General features: G+C 46.6%; 1 protein-coding gene across 4 annotated transcripts in view; it reads left to right on the top strand.

Annotated features, from left to right (window-relative positions):
• RGS8 (regulator of G protein signaling 8) overlaps positions 1–19,175 on the top strand; it is a 33,033-nt gene extending 13,858 nt beyond the window's left edge. For 2 of the 4 annotated variants that reach the window (XM_039881627.1, XM_039881628.1), the window contains exons 3-7: positions 256–385; positions 2,782–2,883; positions 3,691–3,755; positions 17,239–17,405; positions 18,649–19,175. In XM_039881627.1, the coding sequence (XP_039737561.1) occupies positions 360–385; positions 2,782–2,883; positions 3,691–3,755; positions 17,239–17,405; positions 18,649–18,831 (543 nt within the window). In that variant the 5' untranslated portion in view covers positions 256–359 and the 3' untranslated portion in view covers positions 18,832–19,175. The remainder of the gene's footprint in view (positions 1–255; positions 386–2,781; positions 2,884–3,690; positions 3,756–17,238; positions 17,406–18,648) is intronic. The other 2 variants (XM_039881625.1, XM_039881626.1) reach the window with 1 other exon arrangement.
• Positions 19,176–19,606: the final 431 nt, after the last annotated feature.

Here is a 19,606-nt window from a genome sequence, read left to right on the forward strand (position 1 = left end):
GTCCCACTTTATGGTTGGTGGCCAGTCGTTGGGGAAGTGGAAACTCCTGACCAACAGGCAGCCATGCGAACCCATCCAATAATTTGTCCTTGTCCATCTTTGATTGGTTTCCCTGGCTCAGGATGAGCAGACGTTTTTGGGGAATGGGGTATGTGGGGGGAGGTATTCCGCTGGCAGAAAGCCATTGACTAGGATTTGTAGCACAGTAGGATAAGGGAGGCCGGCCCTCTCTCACAGCAGATTCTTTGATTTTAGGTGAGAGGACGTGAAAGGGTAAACCCCGGTGCCCCCGCAGTCTTATCTCCCGCCCTGACGTGCCTACACACCTGCCGGAGGGTTAACCGTAAGCCGGTGCCTGTATGGCCGCCTTACTGATGCCACGCAGGTAACTGATGCCCACCTGTCTTCTTACGCCTGCCCCTCTGCAATCTCCACCTTCCCACCTCCCCTGCTGTTTGAGCCTCCCAGGGGTGGGCCCCTCGCTTCCGTCCCCCAGGCTTTTTGTGTGCACTGTGCTGTCCTTCCCTGGGTGCTTCTTGCAAAGTTATGGCCTTGCAAGTAGGACCTACCTTAGTGCCAAGTGCTCCCACTGACCGGTGGGGCTTACGTGCATGAGCGTCTACTGAACTAACTAGGGACCTCTGTGAGCTACTCGGGCAAGGACGGAAGATGAGGACCGGCATTTTTTTTTTTTTTTAAAGTAAACTTAACTTCTGATTGTTGCTCCTGCTTCCATTATTTCAGACCTAACTAAAAGATTATAACTCAAATCTCAGCTAGACAAGATGGAAAATCAAAACCATGTTGTCCAAAAGAATATTTTGTGGAAGGTTTTTACAAACTATTTGGGAGAATCATTGTTGTCTTGGTAACAAGTAGCACTCTTTCTCCTGGCCCCTGCTGAAAACCCTGTTAGGTGGCTTGCATGGACCGGCCCGTTTTTGGAAATCCTCTTAATTGCTGTTCAGGAGGACTGACCTGCCTGTTCAGTGACAGATGGTTTCGAGGCGCTGAGGTTTCGGCCTGCGGTACAGCCCAAGCACCCCCTTTCCTTGAATTCACGGAATGGGATGACTGGAGGGCCCTTGAGCAGTTGCTTGCATGGCCTTGGTGTCAGAGCACCCTGCGATTTGTCAGAGTGAACGGACACCAGATGCTCACTGCCGCGGGAGAGAGGATGGCTATGGTCATCGTTTTGCAATGCCACGCAGTCGATGGCCTCGCGATGCGCCCGGCTGAGACGGGGACACGCGGGCCCAGTTTTCTGCAGGAGAGGCGGTGTTTCTGGGAACTTGAGTGTTCCAGCCTTGAAAGTCTCCTTCCTCGGAGAAGGGCTGTGGAATACAGACGTCTGTCCTCACCGAATATAATACCAACCCGGCCAGTCATTTGTTAGATTTCTGTGGACAATTACCCTGGGGATAAAAACCCATTTCAAGTAAAAGGAAGAGATAGAAATGGATGACCCTCTAGTGTCTCTGCTTAGGATTTGTGAAAAGGAGAAATGGGAAGCCAGGCTAGAGGGACCTCCATTTCACATGGGGTGCGACATCTTCTAGGACCATCTCCGCAGAAGGTTGTTCTCAATGTGGCCTGGCAGTCCCCTTTTATAAGTCATTCTTAAGTCCTGATCTTATTACACCAAATTTCTCCATTTACCTTTGCCCTCCATGCGAGGGGTTGCCATGGCTAAAGGTCAGAGGTCACCAAACTTATTTTGTCCAGGGTCAGAAAGTAAATATTATTGGCTTTTAGGGTCATATGGTCTGTGTTGCAACCATCCAATTTTTCCCATGTGGTTGAAAGTAGCTTCGGACAATATGTACACAGATGGGGGTTGTTGTGTTCTCATAAAACTTTATTTGCACAAACGGGCATCTTACAGGCTGTAGTTCGCCAATCTCTGGTTAAAAGTAAAAGGAGGCTAATATTGGGAATTGGAAAGAGACATCAGCATAAGTTCTCACTGGATTCTCCGCAGCGGATAACTATTCAAGTGTCTGGCCCTTAGGAAAATAAAATGTGTGAGAGTTTTCAACATGCATGTTAAACTTTCAAACATGCCGATTGCGATAACCCAAAATATAAATAGGAATGCGAGAGCTTAGTTGAGTAAACAGAAGAACTGACCAAGGGGACGTGGGTTCTTCATGGCCGCGTGTGCCAGTGGCCCTCGTCCTCACCTGCAGGCATCGGTCCTTGCTGGCCTGTAGTCATTCGTGTATATCCCCAGGTTTGCGGGATGAGTGGGAAGAACGTGAGTCGGAAGCGACCTGCCTCGAAGCCCCATGCTTAGTGCTCTGAGACTCCGTGATACGCACCCATATCTCATACGAGCAGCCTCTACTCTCCTCGGGAGCTTTGCAGTCAGGAGCTGCCGCTGCTGCTCCTTTGAGCTCCTAATGGGTGAACAAAATGTGGATTGTTATTTTGTCATCACTGTATTTCCTTTCCCTACAGAGAATCCTAATTTAGAAATTCTTCCAAGCTAACGACCTTCATTGACTTACCATCAACTTGCATGTCAGCTTTAAAAAGCATTAGGCCTCTAGGGGCAGGGGACCTATTACTATTCCTGTAGTCAAGACAGGGAGTGAGAGTGTCCCTTGATCTTCTAGGTGTTTCTCCTCTTGTTCATAAAATCTTCAGGGGCCGCCCGGGGAGGGACGGGGAGCGGGGAGGCAGTGCTGGCTCCTTCGGCAGCAGCTCCGGGGGCTCTTTGTGGAGCTGACAGCTATTATCATGACAGTCCCCGTCCTTCTGCCCCTGTGCTTGTTGCAGGAACAAAGGGATGAGGACTCGACTGGGATGCCTGTCTCACAAGTCAGACTCGTGTAGTGATTTCACAGCGATTCTTCCCGACAAACCCAACCGTGCTCTGAAGTGAGTAGTGAGCAGCATGGGCGCTTGGCACCCCTGGGTGCCCACTGTGTGGTGCCCACCATAGGACCATGGGACCCAGTCTTCTCTAGTGAGATTTGGACCCCCTGCCTCTTGGCAGCTTCCTTTATATCCCTGGACACGAGAGAAAATGTTCATTTTCCTTTTCAAAACATATGACTTAATGCAGAATACTTTTTTTACTCCTTTCACTTTTAAGAAAACCACATTACTCACCACTCTGACAAAGCCGCGGTGAAGGACGTTTTTTGATTCTACTTAGTTGTCAATCCGAGCTCTTGATTTGGAATCGAACACTCCAATCTACTGTCAAGATCTGCTTAGGTTCAGATAACCTGGATTCAGTGCCTCTACTGCTGGCACTGGGTTACAGGATGTCACTGATGTTACCTCATTTAACATTCGCAGGTTCCATGATGGGTGTACTTGTCCCCCCAAAGCCGAAGAAATTAAGGCGACAGTAAGAGTCATGAGTTCAGCCTAACTTTTCTGACTCCAAGATCAGCTTCTTTCCATTGTTATCTTGACCTTTTTAAATCATGGATTTACTTAGCTTTGTTTTTCAGGCTGAAAGTCAATATACTAAATTCACTGAATTCCAATTTTGGGATTTTCTTCTATCAGTTACTTCAGAATATACAAATTTACAGTGACAGAATTTCAGGGATCCGGGCATGGTCTTCGTTTGACCCCAGTTATTCTGATTTGTTCTCCTAAGTAAACCTCGGCGGTGGTTAAAGGAGACGGTCATTTCAGAAATATTCAAGAGGGACGTTTCTTCTTTTCTAGGAGACTATCCACGGAAGAAGCCACAAGGTGGGCAGATTCCTTTGATGTGCTTCTCTCCCATAAGTGTAAGTAGAATTCAGGTTTCATCCTGTTACGGCAAATCATCCATTTAGTAAGAGGTGCACCAAATGCCCACCATGATCCAGGTACCGTGCTAGGTGTCCCCGACAGCCCCAGTCCCTGCCCTCACGGAACCCCCTGTCTAGACAGCCATTTAGATAACAAAACATAATTTACATGGAATGGAAAGAGGGCCTTCTTTTCTGTTTTCTGGGTTGAAGATGTGGTCCCAAGGAGCCTTCACGTTCTCAGAGGTTTAAGCAAGAAAGAATTTAGCTTAGGGAGTTGGAGTGATGTGTTCAAAAGGAAGGAGAGAGTCCCGGTCCATCCCAAATCTTATTTACGAATTGAATGACCTCCCGCCAAGCCACTGGAGAGCCTCGGGTTACTCTCAGCGAAATGAATAGTCTGCGAATTTTGTTATTTGCTCGAGTTGGCAGAGTTTTGATTTTCTTGTTGCTTTTGATTGGGGGAGTTTCCTGCCCCCGCTATATTACACCCCTCAATTTGTAGCAGGGTGCAAGTTTTGCTAGGACGCACTTCTGCCATGGCTCCTCTTCCGTTTTCCCTTCTCCTCATCTTTTATGCCTTTCGTCTCCCACAGAGCAGAGATAGTTGTGCATGTTTCGATGTGGGGAGGGCACTTTGATGGTGGCCAGACTTTTCGGCCCTGTCTTTTTTCTCATCACGAGCAAGTCCAAATTCACTGGAGGAGCGTCCGATACATGGCAGTGGGAAAGCAGGGCTGAGAAAGGGCTTTTGAAGAGACAAGAAGGTTTCACACAGATATTTGGTGCTCCCCTGGAATTCATCTTGTCAATGTTAGAAGTCCTGATTGATCCGGGAGCAAAAGGGTTGCTTCTAGTTTCGAGATTTGTTTCCACTGAATTGGGGACCGACAAAGTGAAGGGTGTTGCTTCGTAGTCAGACCCGTGTTCTCGATTTTGACCCGGCTCAGCTCCTAGATAGTTGAGTGGCCCTGACGGAGTCCTTCGGTCTTTAGAAGACGTCTTTAGAAGTGACTTTGCTTTCAACTGTATGAGCAGTCTCCTCTGACTATGCCTCTGATCCTAATACCAATTAAGAAAAATTCTTCATTAGATTTTACAATGAAATGTGAAACCAAGGATAAGCACATATTGTAGCAAGTAGTTTCGTGAGACAAGTAGTCATTTTAGCGTCTATGAATTACACATAGGAAGGAAAACGAGGCAGTGTAGAGACAGCATATATAACATATGGCTATCCCCCCAAACAGAAGCTTATGTGGCTCATTTGCCAAAGTAATGGCATATGTATGATAATGCTTAGGGTTTGACAGGCATGCCTGTTTTTTATGAGGCTATTCCGACTTATTTTCTGGAGTCTGGTTAGGCGAAACGAGTATCACTAGCAGTTTACACCTTTTCTGGCTGGATTCGATTCAAGGTCATCTTGAAGTTTCATTTCTATTTCAGGCTCATGACTGACTCACTTAGGCCAAGTCCCTGAGGCTGTTTCCTCATTTTAAAATGGGGATAGAAATACCTGTGTGCCACCTGTCACCCGGATATGAGGATCTTTATAGGAAGACACCTTTGGATAAGTTTGGGTTCTTGATTCAAAGGTGTTTTATAAGAATATGGTGGTAGCTCTTTTTTAAATGATGCTTTTACTTATCAAAGGCAAAATAAAGATGCCTTGAGAATAAAGTTGCAAATTTTACTGCCAAGTATTAACGTTAAGCTGTTATAGACAGTTTTTGGTGGTCAAATGAATGGATGGAAGCTTTGAGTATGTTTGGGTTACTGCAGTGGCAAGACCTGGAGATTTAAGAGGTTTAATTTTATTTGTTTGATTCAATGACTTTTAGACCTGAAGACACTTGGTTCCGCTTCTGTCAGGGATGCTTTTGGTTTCCAGGAACTCTGTGACACTCTGCTGAGCTGGAGATTCCACTAAGGGGCGAGAAGCTGACGCCAGATTGCTTCTTTGGAAAACTACTACAGAAATAGGCTTTTTATCCTTTGAAGTTCTGGGATTCTTCTTGGAGTCTGATGTTCTGTTTTTATTTCTGTGCGGCATGGAAATAAAAAGCCAATGGAGTGAATGTCTTTGAGAAGAAAGGGGTCTTTGTTCAGGGGTTACCAGCAGGATTTCAAGGTTTTAGAACTTGAACACTTACTCCCCATGAAGGCTGTGGAGGAGTCAGAGCTCAGGTTACCTTTAAGAACATTGACAACTTTCTAAAGTCTAATTAATTTAGGTTAGTATTGTGACTCAATTAGGGCTGACGAAGCTTCTCCGCAGGGATTGCGTGTGTGCTGGTCCCTTAGGAGGGACAGTGGTTGATCAGAGGTGTGCAAGGCTTTCAATTAAGACAACAAAATGTCCTAAAAAAGTAAAGAAAGGAGAATCACTGAATGACTGGGCTCCGGGAAAATGTGCATTAGTCTAGAACTTACTCCCTGGTAATTCTCCATAGTTAGGCAAGTTGTCCTCCCCAAGTTTTCTATTTCAGAAAATTTAGATAATTATTTTTCAATCCACGGAATATACTTGCTATCCTTGCTTTGTTGGGTGTTTGGGGCACTCATCTATTTTTAAAGAGGTGTATCGAATATTCGTTATGTACAAAGTCTATGACGAGCAGTTGGTTGGCTGACGACTAGATAGTCCCTCCCTGGTGAGACAGTGCAACTTTCTGAGAAAACAGACATGCATACAAATAACACAAGAGATCATGCAGTGTGCTGACTGCAGGCGAGGGGGCCTTAAGATTTCAGATAGCATCCGTGCTCCTCTTAAATTCTATCTGGCAGTGTTAGAAGTCCTCACTTCTGGGGGCAGAAAGGCTGCTTTTCCGTTTAGAGCATTGTTTCCATTTCATCAGGGAACGTATTCCTGCACAATGAAGAAGAACCTGGGCTGGGAGTAAGGTTTTGACCCAGCTCTGCTACTCAACAGCTGGGCGGCCTTGATGGAAGCCCTCGTCTTTACTGTGAAGGACCTGGAGTAGGACATCTCGGAGGCTGGATCTGATTCTGCCCTCTTGTTCGAGAAGGCTGTCTGTAGCAAGCCTTGGCAGTAACTAGTCACCTTAGGGCAGGTGGTTTGAGTCAGCGCTGCCTGCAGGGTTATGTAAAACTGCTTTCAAGCCGAAATGGCTGGAGCATCCGGGACTCCCATGTTATGACGTCTTTTCCTCTCCTTGGTAGGGTCCCACTGTGCAGGGAGCACCTTACAGATTCCAATCTCAGGGGAAAAAAAGAAAAAAAGAAAGCAAGTTCACTATTTTTTAAACCTGAAAAAAAAAAAATCTGGAGGGCAAATATTTGGAGCAGTTTTATTTCTGATCACATTTGCTGACAAGTGCAAGTGAGAAGCTGAAGAAGCACCCACGGAGGTCTGGGAGATAATCACTTGCTGAGTGCTCTCTCTTTTTTAACTAACAAATGAAAAATGAAATTAAAATTGCTGATGGCTTCATTAGATAGGGAAGGATTTCTAATGTGCGTTAATTTGGCGTCATTTTCCTGTTCATCCAGTGGCAATTACAGTTGGTATCTGAGTTGTGCACATAGTCTGCCCTCTAGGCTGTGCGTGTGCACCTGTGTGTGTGTGTGTGTGTGTGTGTGTGTGTGTGTGTGTGTGTACCCAGAAGCCTTTCTGTCTCTATGGCTCATACCCGGGAGAGCGAAGGCCCCAAATTGTGTGTCTCTGCTTTCATTCCTCACCAGGTTCAGGCATATGCTTGTTATTCATCCAGCTTTTAGTGGGACATTCAGTCCTTAACTGAATCAATTCTCTCTTCCTCTCTCTCTCTCTCCTTCCTTTGTTTTTTAGACATAAAAGTTGGGTTCACTCCAGCTTTAAGGTGCAGGTGTAGACAGGGTTCCTTCCCCTTTCCTCTCACCCCTTTCAGCCTGATCCCATCCCTGGATGACAGGGCCCCTCGGCCCAGGCATCTCTTCGGTCCTTGGCTTTGTTTCGTTATTTTTGCGCGGAGCATGGCTGGTCTACGCTGACCTGTCCCCGCCAGACCCAGGGAAGGCTAGGTTAGTGGAATAGTTCAGTTGAAAGCTCTTTTGCATTTTCGGAGTTAGCATCCATCGCTGAGAAAAGGAGACCAATAAAAAAGCTTTTAATTTTTAAAAATTAGCCTTTTTTTGGGATAACGGTTGAGATATAGAAAAATATAATGACTTGACCTGGTCACACAGCCACCAGGCCTAAACCCAAAATCAACAAACGAACACTAAAATTACCATCTCACGAAATTCCTTAATTATCCGTCCAAACGGTCTTTAGCTTTAGAATATACAGTTTAGAAATCAGGTTTCATTTATTGCTCAGCCCACCCCACATCCCTCTCTAAGCCAAAGGCTCTAGAACAGTGTAACTCCAAGTGCGATCCAAGGAAGGATTTCTTAGACCCTGTGGAGAGCTGGCGAGAAATGAAAATTCTTGGGTTCTCCCTCAGACTTAATGAATCGGAATCTCTGAAGATGGGGCCCAGCTCTCCATTTTTCCTCAAGCTCCCCAGTAACGTTTCTGCTCACTGAAGCTTGGAAAACACTGCTCTGAAACACAAGTATGTACAAGCATGAACCTAGAGCATCTCAGTTTAGTGCTCGGTAGGGCAGGTGGTCTGTAATTTCCAAAAAAACACACTAAAGGCTGCATCACAGCTTCCCAGAGTTCTCAGGCCGCACATCCCTTTGATGGTAGGTCATCTGTGTATCGCAGATTCCACATATGTAGCAGGTATGGTGGAAGGTGTTTGCAGTGGAAATAAATATGGTAGGTGTGCTTTCTGGATAAGTTGAGGATGAGCATTAGATAGAAATATGTGAAGTAGAGGTAGGTGGAAAAGGAACTTTTCTTTCTCCTCGTCATCCTCTCTACACTGTTGTAATTTTTACCTGCACCCAGGAACGTGGATCTGTTTACTCTTTATAGGAGAGCCTGGACTATAAAAGGCAACTATTAAAAGCTTATTGAAAAATGTTCGAATGAACGCAATTGGACAGGCCTCCAATACCCATCTTGTCTCTACCCAGCTACGTGACCTTTGGCAAATGACACAAACTCTGCGAACCTCGCTTTCCTCATCTGTAAAAGGAGAGCGATGAGACTTAGCTTATAGAGTCCTTGTGAGAATTAAACGTGACGACAGTTGTGAAAGGCTGAGCATGACGATTTATTGATACACAGAGAGGCTCCATAAGAGATAACTATTTTATTATTTTTGTTATAACACAACATTAAATTCATTGAGAACACAGGCATTTCATGCCTCCTATATGCTAGAGATGCTGTCAGTTTCTTGTGCCCCCAGACGGCTGGGGGTCGAACACTGGCGGTCGGTGGGGCCATGTTAGAATCACAGGAGGGCTTATTCGAATCCCATAATACCTCACCCTCTTTGCCTCATGAAGTTCTGGCAGCCCTTCCTCACCCCTTCCCAGTTCGTCCTCAATGTACGTAAGAGAACCCCTCTGGGAGGTAGTTTTTAAAAGCCCAGTAGGTGAATCTGATATGTGCCCTCCTTGAGACTCCCTGTGGTCTTCTTGTTCAAACCAATGAGACAAATATTCCTGGACACTTAATTTATGAAATCATTCAGACTGTAGAGGAGCGGACATGGAGTTTTATAATACTTCTCTGGTGTTAAAAAAGTCACTTCTGAATGCTAACCTTTCACTTGTTAGAGGCGCTTGTTTGCCTCTCGTTTAATAGGCAACTTCCTTGCTAACGTCTTATAGCAGTTGCAGATACAGGCTCTAGCTTGCTCTTTCCGTGGCTTGATTCAGCTTCTGGTTGACAAAATAGGAAGGAATTTTGGAATAGTAGTTGTAAGACCCAGGCTGTTCTTACTCTTCTGCTACCATGGTTTAGGAATAAGAACCCATGCGACCTTTGAGCTGCACCATTTCCTTGTTCCTAAGACCTCCCGTGTCCTTTCTGGCTCAAAGGCTCCAACAACCAACCATCACATCCTACTACTATTATAATATATCATCTTGCTATATATATACACCAACGAAGGAGAGATCATTGAAGAAAATTATGTTACTATAAGACAGAAGTCTAATTAGCATACCAATTGCTTGCCAATAAATGCCAGTAACTGGAAATAGTTTGTTCTCTAGATAATTTCTCTACCTAAACCTTCCTTAGCCCCAGTTATGTTTCAAAACAAACATTTATTTGTTTATTTTATCAACAACTCAAAAGAAAGGCTTTGATCCTGACGCTATTCTCATCATAAATTTTAAATTAGTGAACTTGGTTCTGAATGAAAACGGTTTTGATTTTATACATGTATTTTCTTCTCCTGTTCTCTGTCCGACCTTGAAACCCATTCACCAGTTTATTTTTTTCCAGTTGATCAAGGATGCGAGAGAACTCTGGTCTTTGGGACTGTACTTTGGTAAACAGCGAGCTCAAAAAAAAAAATTATTCTTGTGATCTTGTATTTTTCCAAAGCCAGGAACTGAGCTAGGCTTAAGCCCACCCCCGATGCCAGCTAAATCAGGGCTCCTGGACCTTGAACTGTTACCTAAGCCGCCCTCCCTGCTGCACCAGCTGCACTGCTCATTCATAGTGACCCAGTTTCCTTCCTTATGTAAGCACCCTGCATCAAAGAACCATAGGGAGAATGCCGGCGGCAGGCAGCGTGCGCGGCCACGGGATGTGTTCTTGGAGGTTGTGCGCATGCTCAGTAGGACGCCAATATTCTGCCCAGTGTTCCAGGAATTCTGGACCCAAGCCTTTCCCTTCTGCGACTAGATAGATGCTAATCTCAAAAAACGTGGTAATGTTTTTAGAGCCTGGACTTCTTAGAGGGTCCTACAAAGAAAACCAAAGTGAAATGCAAAAAAGGCAGATCCTCCTGTTTCTCTTCCAATTTCATGAACTGTTCACCTTTAAGTGACCAAGATTGTTTTTGGGTGTAATGCATGTCATGTTCTGTGTGATAACTCCTTAAACCACTGAAGTGCCGGCATAATGGTCACCAACACGTATGAAACACTCACCGTCTGAGTGTCAGGCTGTGTGCGCTGTTTACAGGGGTTATGTAAACAGGATCGTCCCCACTGCCCCACGGAGCAAGTGCTGATAGGCCTTCACTTCACTGACAGAGAACCGAGGCACAGAGAGGCTAGCATCTCGCCCAAGGCTGCACTTAGCTAGTGTGTGTCAGGACACAATCCCAGGCAGAATAGCTTCAGGCATCAGAGAGAAGTCACTCTGTCCCCCTGTCTATGGGGTTGGTGGAGGGGGGACTCCAGTTCCCTGGGTGGAGGGGACAGAGCAGCATCTGGGGTGCATGGAGGGGGTGCATCAGGGCCCCGGCAAAGGAAGTACAGCTAAGCAAGGCAGTTAACACCGAGAGACGCCAATAGATGCAGATGATCAAGCATCTTGTTCAAACCAATGAGACAAATATTCCTGGACACTTAATCGTTCCTTTCAGGGATAAACCAGCATCCTGCATTTTGAACCAACTCCAGTTTAAGAACAAGCAAAAGGGGCGGGTCCTGGTGGACAGAAGGGGAAAGATGGAAAAGGGGGTGAAAATGGACAGAGGACAGAAGAAAATGGGGAGAGCCAGGGAAAGATGCTGAGGGGTCAGGGAGGGGACCAGATGAAAATCTTGCTGAGCAGAGGGAGAAGGTGATAGAAAGGAGGAGAAACCACAGACGGGGAGAGATCCCGCCGGCTCGGGTTCCACAGGATTCCTTTGCTAGGTCACGTAAGCAGGAAAGGTGGGTCGGGTGGGGGACCAGTGGTCTGCATACAGAAGCCCCCTGAGGCCATCTGCTCTGAGGAAGGGGCAGGGGTCCTGCAGCAGCCAGAGGCTTTCTACCCCTTTCTCACTTCCATCGTTCCCTGGTGAGGATTCTCTTTGCACGGAGTCCTCCATGCCTGCCTTGCTCAGAGCCCGCCCTGGACATATGAAAGGGAGCGGGGAGGTTGGGGCTGAGGAGGGTGGGCAAGGAGAGGATTAGGGCTGCCGCAGGCCAGTCTGTGTAAGGCTCGGTATGTTTTTCGGAGTCTTTGACGCAATCTTTACCCAGATGCTGCTGTGGCTCAGGTCCAGGCCCTCCAGGTTGCCTCGAGCTCTTCTCTTGAAATCCCAGGCTAATGGCAAATGTCATATTTGCTTTGGTTCCCCTCCCACTCCTTCCAAAATCTGCCCTGGAAATGCGGTGGCCATATTTTGGAAGGAGGCCGCCTGCTTTACAAGGTCATTGAGCCATGCTTTTGCAGCATCCCCAGGCCATAGTTGGCACATGTGCCTGTCTGCTCTGTGACAAGACACAGCATCTTGAGCATGATGCTTAGAGTGGGTCTCAGCGCTGTGGGAAGTAAGAGAGTTTAGGCAGATTCCAGGTTATCTGTGGTACCTAGTGGCCTGAGAGAAGCTGATGGCAGAGGTGTCCTCCTACGGGAGAATCCCCAGCCGTGTGAGTCAGATGACACGTTTGTTCTGCTGTGGTCTTCTTTCAGCACAGTTGTCTGATTTGGGGTCAATGTCCATCCTTGTTTTGGAGAAATGATAACGTGGGGCCCAGCAATGGTCCCCAGAGGAAAGATAGGCTAAGTGGCTCTGAAGTCACCTAGATGTGTCTAAATTCACTTTCTACCCCTTACTGGCCACATGACCATAGACATTTAACTTAAACTTTCCAAGATGAGAAGACCTGGGCTCTGAGATGTTAAGGCACTTTTCCAAGGTTGCGCAGGACTCAAACCCAGGCTGTCTGACTCCAGAACCTCTGCCTTGATAATAGGGTTGGCTTAAGGATGAAGTGGGCTGATATGTGTCTATTGGACAGCATAGAACTTGGCCTGGGGCAAGTCCTTGATCGATATATGATGCGATGACGTCGATGAAGAGAAGGATATCGAACAGTCGGCTGAGAGTTGTGTCTGATGCAAGCGTGTCTAAGTTGCGACGCTCCATCTGGGAGAGTTCATCAGATCCAACTCTCTCATTTCACAGGCGAGACTCAGTCACGCTGAACGTGCGGTCCAAGGTCATAATTATGGGGCTGCCTCTGAGCAGAACCGGTGGTCCCGACTGAGACAGTGGCTCTTCCACCCCAGGTGGGACAGGCAGGGCTCGGTAGGCTGCCTCCGAAAAGCTGCCAGATAATCATGAGCTGGCTGTGAGTTCACCAGACATTTTGCTCCAAGTCCTCGTCCCTGCCGAGACAGTCCCAGCTGCCTTCAGTACTATTCACTCGAGTTCTGCTGCCCATGCCCATCCTTGCCTCTGCGTTGTTTTTCTATTCTCAGATACTCCTCCGCCTTCCTCAGTGACTTTTCACTTTCTCCCTGCCTCATCCATCTGTTGTCATCATTCCTAGAAACATCACCCTCCGTGGTGTTACTCATGGCCTCCTCGTCTGGCGCTGCGCTGGCAATCGCTCCCTCCACTCCAGCGTGCATCCAGTGGGCCTTGCCATTGTGCAGAGACCGGACCGCCGTCTCACATAAGAATGTTGGCTTTGTAGTTTGGCGTCCTTGCCACTCACTACCTGTGTGACCTTGGGCACGTTACTTAACTTCTCTGAGCTCCATTTTTCTCTCCACGAAATGGCAAAAATATCAGGACAAAAATGCTATAACTTTGCTGTGAGGAGCAAATGCAATAAGGTTCAGAAAGCATTTGGTGCGGCGCCTGGCCCAAAGTAAGCGGTCACTAAATGCCCGTGGTGGTTGTTTTTAAAATTTCTCACTTCAACTTGTTTTTTAACCTCCTGTTTATCCTTCTCCCCTTCTTCTTTGTCCAAATCTGCCAGGTCCTAAATCCTTGCTCTTCTCCAAGTTCAAGGTATATTTACTAGCCTGGAACTGGTGCTCCTCTCTTTGAATGATGGGTGTACCCCAAAACTAAAAGTTTTGCTCCCTTCCTGGTGTGTCATAACCCTCCCCAGGAACTAAAATCTACATCCTTATAATTGTTTGCCCTTTTCTTACCTTCTTATTAATTTTTCCGAAGTAGCTGTTCCAAACTCTTTCTATTCTTACATGTGTCCCCACTACAGCACACACTGCACATGTGATTATTCGATAAATCATTTTAAATTACTGCCTGTTACACTAGATTACCTTGCTAGTTCTGTGAGGCGGCAACTTCATCTGGTTTACCCATACCATATCCCCAAAACCTAGCACGTGGAGACAGACCGCCTGCACCCCAAATTTATAAAGAAGGTCAAGGCCGTTCGACTTGCTGTTCACCTCCAACACATCCCTTCCCTGACCATCTCTCTCTATTGTCATCCACCTCGCTTTCTTTTCCTCTCCTTTTGATTTTAAGGAAGACAAGTTCTTCCACTTCTTGACCCCTCTCCCTCCTTCTCTAGAATTTGCCTTTCCTAGATCCTATTTTTCGCATCTTTACTCTCTCTCTTCCTTTGCTCTTTCCCTGCACACGTATCTGGAAATTTCTTGCTCTGGCATCAGATGGACCCAGTAGGGAAACTTGGCTCTTCTCGCCAGCTCTGCGCCTGGGAAATTTCTCCAACTTCTGTAAGCTTTCGTTTCTTCCTGTGGAAAATGAGAGTGATACTATCTACGGATCAGCGTTGTGAAAAGAAATTGAGCTGGTGTCTGTAAAATTCCCAGCGGAAAACATGGCGTATGGGAAATAAATAAAACTCCCTGCCCCAGATCTCAAATAAATCAATAAAACGAAAACCTGCTACCCCCTTGGTCCTACACCCTCTTCATCTGAGATGGGATAGGAACTCCTTTTTCATGCACCCAAACTAGAAAATTCCCTGCATTCACATGCAGCCTCGCCTCTTGCCCTCCATCATAATTCTGTTCCGTCTTCCTAGGGGCAACATTTTATCAAGTAAACACTTTCCTTTAACGTCAACTGCTGCTCGACAGGTCTTTTCTGACTAGATTAACATTTAAACATACTCAAGACTGTCTTACAAAAAAAGAAAGAAGAAAGAAAGACAGAAAGAAAGACAGAAAGAAAGACAGAAAGAAAGACAGAAAGACAGAAAGAAAGAAAGAAACCCAAAACCCAAACAACCCAAAAGAATAAAAAACCCTCTTTTCTCACCTGCAACTTCCTTCCTGCTGTGCTGTCTGATCTTTTTCTTCCCTTCTTGCAAGAGACTTCGAAATGAACTCTTTCTGCTTCCCCCTCCTCACTCTCCACTGTATTTACCACAGGATGGCTAAGGCCCCCATCACACCGCTAAGCCTGTTCCTGCCGGGGGTTGCCGAATCTCGCCACTGAATCTAATGACCACTTCTCACGCTGTATCTAGCGGGACCTGTGAGTGGCACTGGAACACGGCGGCCACTTCCTTCACCTTGAAATACTCACTCCCCTGGCCTTTCTTAGTGCCGTGTCATCTGTCTACCTCTCTGGCTTTTCCATAGGCCTCTTGGTATATGTTTATCCTATAAGTAGGCTCAGTAATTTCTAGCATTGTTCTTACCGTTATTATTAAATACCTGTCTTCCTACTCGTCATGGAGTTTCGGGTTACGTAAATAGAGTTTCTTAATTCTAGGCCTTTGCTCACGTGGTTCTCCCTTCCTGCAATTCTCTTTCCTGTCCTCCCTTCCCGCTTTCACTTTGCTTCCTTCTCCAGCTTCACATCTCAGCTCAGAAGCTTCCTCCTCCTGCAAGTCCTTCCCTTCTGCCTCCTGTCGGGGCTCAGGTGCCCCTCTGGGTGCTTTCACAGCAACCTCCGCTTTCCCTATCGTGTCGCTAATCACGTAATACCACGATTACCATAATTATGTTTTCTTGCCTCAGATCGCCCTTTCACTGCAAGTTCCGTGAGAATAATTGTGCCTAGCAGAATGCCTGGGCCACGTAATGGGTGAATGAATGAATGAGCGAGTGAACAGAGAGGGCAGGCAGTATTGCTGCGTTGGATTGGGAGTCAGCATACCTCGTGTGTTTTTAACGCTGCGTATTATTACTCGTGTGCACTCAGGCCACTTCTCTAAGCATCTGTTTTCTACGAAATGGAAGAAGCGGAGCACCGTCGCTCAGATGGTTTCACAGGTGTTATCTCTTTAATCACGCGAAGACCCAGCGAAGCTGGGACTTAGATGAAAAGAGAGAATGCCTGGACGCTATATAGCGTGAGGCCAGTTTCCTTAGCTGGGTTCCTTCACCTATACCACTGAGGGAGGCAGAAAGGTAATTTTCTTCCTTTCTCTGGAACTGGATTCGGCTTGCTCGCAAGCACCTGTTTTTGCTTGATGAAAAGCAAAACAAAATCGAACACAAACAACAAACAATTCTCCCATTCAAGGAATTAAATCTCTGCTGGTTTAAAAACAGCAGGCTCTTCAACTGACTCTTCTAAGTCAGCGGTCCCCAACCTTCTTGGCACCAGGGACCGGTGCTCCCATGAGAATCTAATGCCTAATGATCTGAGGTGGAGCTGAGGCAGTGATGCTAGTGCTGGGGGCGGCTGCAAATACGGATGAAGCTTCACTCGCCAGCCTGCTGATAACCTCCTGCTGTGCAGCCAGGTTCCTAACAGGCCACAGCTGATACCGGTCTGCAGCCCGGGGGTGGGGACCCCTGTTCTAAGTCACTTTGCATTTGCTCTTTTAGATAAATGCACAGTGCCATGGGTCCTCCCATTCCTCTTTCCCTTACGCTCCCTGACTACAGCAGGGGGAGGGCCTCTGGCTTGTGGTCCTCAGGTCCTCCCTGCGTCCACTGATAGTATCCATGGCTCTTGTCACGTGTGGACCGGCCACCACTCAGGGGCCACCTTGCTGAACCCCTCCCCCAACCTCTCATCGAATGCATAGGTTATCAATGAATGTTATGTCCAGGTGGTAACTCTGCTCATCTTACTCTGAATGGAGGCTTCGTTTGGCAATATGCATGATTAATAAAAATGAAAGGGTAGATTAATTATTAAGTCATTTAGTACAAAGTTATAATTAATCTTAATTAAAACATATAATTTGGTAGGCAAGATCTTTTAAAATAAATTATCGATGGAATTAACCATCAAAATACGGGGCCTCAAAGGTGTTTTAGAAGAGGCTGGGAACCGCATCCATGGGCTAGAATGGTGTTTCCAGCTGCATTTCAGTACATGTTTACTTTCAGACATTATTCTGGTCCTGGTGGAGAATTTGCCCTGAGGAATTCACACCTCTCTCTAGTTTGTCTTATAACAGATTGGATTGTTTTCGGGGTGGTTGACTTGGATTATGGTAAGGAATGGATTGTATGCATTACTTCAGTCTAATTAGAAACACAGACTCACCAGTAGACCCAAGGGACAGCCAACTCTGCATTAGGGGCCGGGCAGTGACCACCGAAGTGTCCAAGAGAAAAGTCCCCAGGAGGATATGGAGGGGCACTCGGGGCTAGACAGTCAGGGCCCCTCTCCCGTGATGACTCCCTTCTTCTCTTTCTTCTGCAGTTCCTGAGCTTAAGCTTCTTCCTATGTCTCTTCTTCCCCACCTCCCTCCACATCCACAGATGGGGTGGCTGCGTTCCGCGCCTTTTTGAAGACGGAGTTCAGCGAGGAGAACCTGGAATTCTGGTTGGCCTGCGAGGAGTTCAAGAAGACCAGGTCAACTGCAAAACTGGTCTCCAAGGCTCATAGGATCTTTGAGGAGTTTGTGGATGTGCAGGCTCCGAGGGAGGTGTGTTGGCGGTAGCGGGCATCTTGCCCCACCCTTATCCATGGCTCCTGGCTCACATCTCCTTCCTGGTGGGGGTCTGAGCCAGGCTCCATGGGGACTTTCTTCTGAACTGAGCCTCCTTGCTCTGATGGCTCTTGATGAAAAAGGGATCGTTTGAAGGGGCAGAGCCGAGGGCTGGTATAAAAAGAGCTCTATCAGGAGTGTTTTAGCTGTCTGTCCATTGAACATATGCCTGTGGGAGCTCTGTTTCTATAGAGATTCTGCAAGGGTAGACGCCACTGAATCCGTGCTAGTTTCCTAGTGGGAGGCAACATGGCTTTAATGGAACGAGCACCCACTTTGAATTCTTGTTCCAGTCTCGGCTCCACCACTTACTAGCTGTGTGATCTTGGTCAAGTTACCTAACTTCTCTGAATCACATTTTCCCAGATGTAAAAGGGTATAACATCACCTACCTTTCAAGACTACTCTGAGTATTAGGGATAAAGCACCTATGGAATATTTGTCACTGCTTATTAGTGAATAATTATAATCATTTATATTATTTTATGATAACTTATAATAAAATAAATTTTTATGTTCTGCCGTTCTGAGATATAAAACAAAAATTTTACTTGGGACGGTTTTACAGAAGAAAAGTATCGGCTATAAAACTTTGGCTATCTGTGAGTTTAGGTGCATTTCATACCTAAATTCTTCAATGATGCTTTGACTTGGGCCACAGGAGGTCTTTGGCCAGTGGCCAGGGTGCTGTGGGCTTCTTTTAATGCTGCTTGGAGCACAGATGAGCATTCTAACCATGGTGTTTCTTCCTGGGGCATTTGTTTTCTTAGTATTTAAGAAAAGACAAGAGGGCGAGCTTACTTCAGGTAACCTGCATTCATACCTGTTTCGAGTTTAACTCTTTGTTTGACATTGTAAAGGCCTCTGGATTAAGAGTTAAGTGAATTGGGGTTTTGCCTTGGCATTGTTACTAACTTTTCATATTACTTCAGACCAGCTTTTTAGTGTCTTTTTTCTTCAGTGTTCTTATCTATAAATTGAGGTGAGGAATATCTGGTCTTCAGACCTCATAGGATTCTTTCTAGGATTGAAAGGGATGACCTCTATGAAAGCGGTTTGAAAAGCAGCAATAACCATACATATATAAGATGCTGTCACTGGTTATTACGTGGCTAGGACCAGCCGCCAGGCACCTTGGCCCTTGAGAGCCTGTGACCATGCTCTCTGTTTGTGTCTCCAGGTAAACATAGACTTCCAGACCCGAGAAGCCACGAGGAAGAACATGCAAGAGCCATCTTTGACCTGCTTCGACCAAGCCCAGGGGAAAGTACACAGCCTCATGGAGAAAGACTCTTACCCCAGGTTCCTGAGGTCCAAAATGTACTTAGATTTGCTGTCCCAAAGCCAGAGGCGGCTCAGTTAGACCTCAGATGGGGACTCTGGGAGATCACCGGCTTTCCCCTCCCCTCGCTACCAAGACCATCTTCTAATGTGAAATGTCATAGGTGTTCAAAAGCAGTGGTGTTTAGGTTGGGAGGCCGGGGGCGAGGAGGGGATGAAGGGCCGTTCCGAAGCATGACCCAGCCGCCAGAGCTGGGACTCTGCTCCATTTGCCCATGTTCGTGTTTTGGTTAGTGGTAGCACCTGGCTACTGACACCCTTCTCTGGGTCAGCAACTCGTCCTCCAGAATGCCTTGGGCCCTCTCCACTGAGAAGGCAGATTCTAGGCTGGGCTAATCTGTAAATAATGCCAACGAAATTTCCACCCCTTCCGCACCTTCCTCAGTCAGAATTCCTGACTCTCTAACATCCCGTTCCCCTGGCTCACATTTGTGATATACTATCACAGTGTCACGGCCAGTTCTGGGTGCTGGGACCTCACAGTTCAGAAGAGAGGTCTCTGTGGAATCCTGGGTTTCTAGCACTGTCATTGACAGGTGGCCCCTAGAAGAAGGGACGGACTCCATGGAGTTGGCTGTTTCTTCCATTTTTGTAGGACCAGTGTGAAGAGCTGTGCTCACTGCCCTCCTTAGTCTAAGAAATTAATGAGACCCCCACCCCCCCGCCCTTGCAAGGCCCTTCCAGAAAGGGTCTTGGGAGATGTCCTTCATGACTTCTGATGTGGAGCTTCTATTAAGAAAGACACAACTTGCAAATCTTCCTCAATTCTACCAAGAAATTTCCCAGAAATCGAATGA

The sequence above is a fragment of the Pteropus medius genome, unplaced genomic scaffold (assembly GCF_902729225.1).
Source record: "Pteropus medius unplaced genomic scaffold, Ma_sr-lr_union100, whole genome shotgun sequence".
Classification (NCBI taxonomy): domain Eukaryota; kingdom Metazoa; phylum Chordata; class Mammalia; order Chiroptera; family Pteropodidae; genus Pteropus; species Pteropus medius.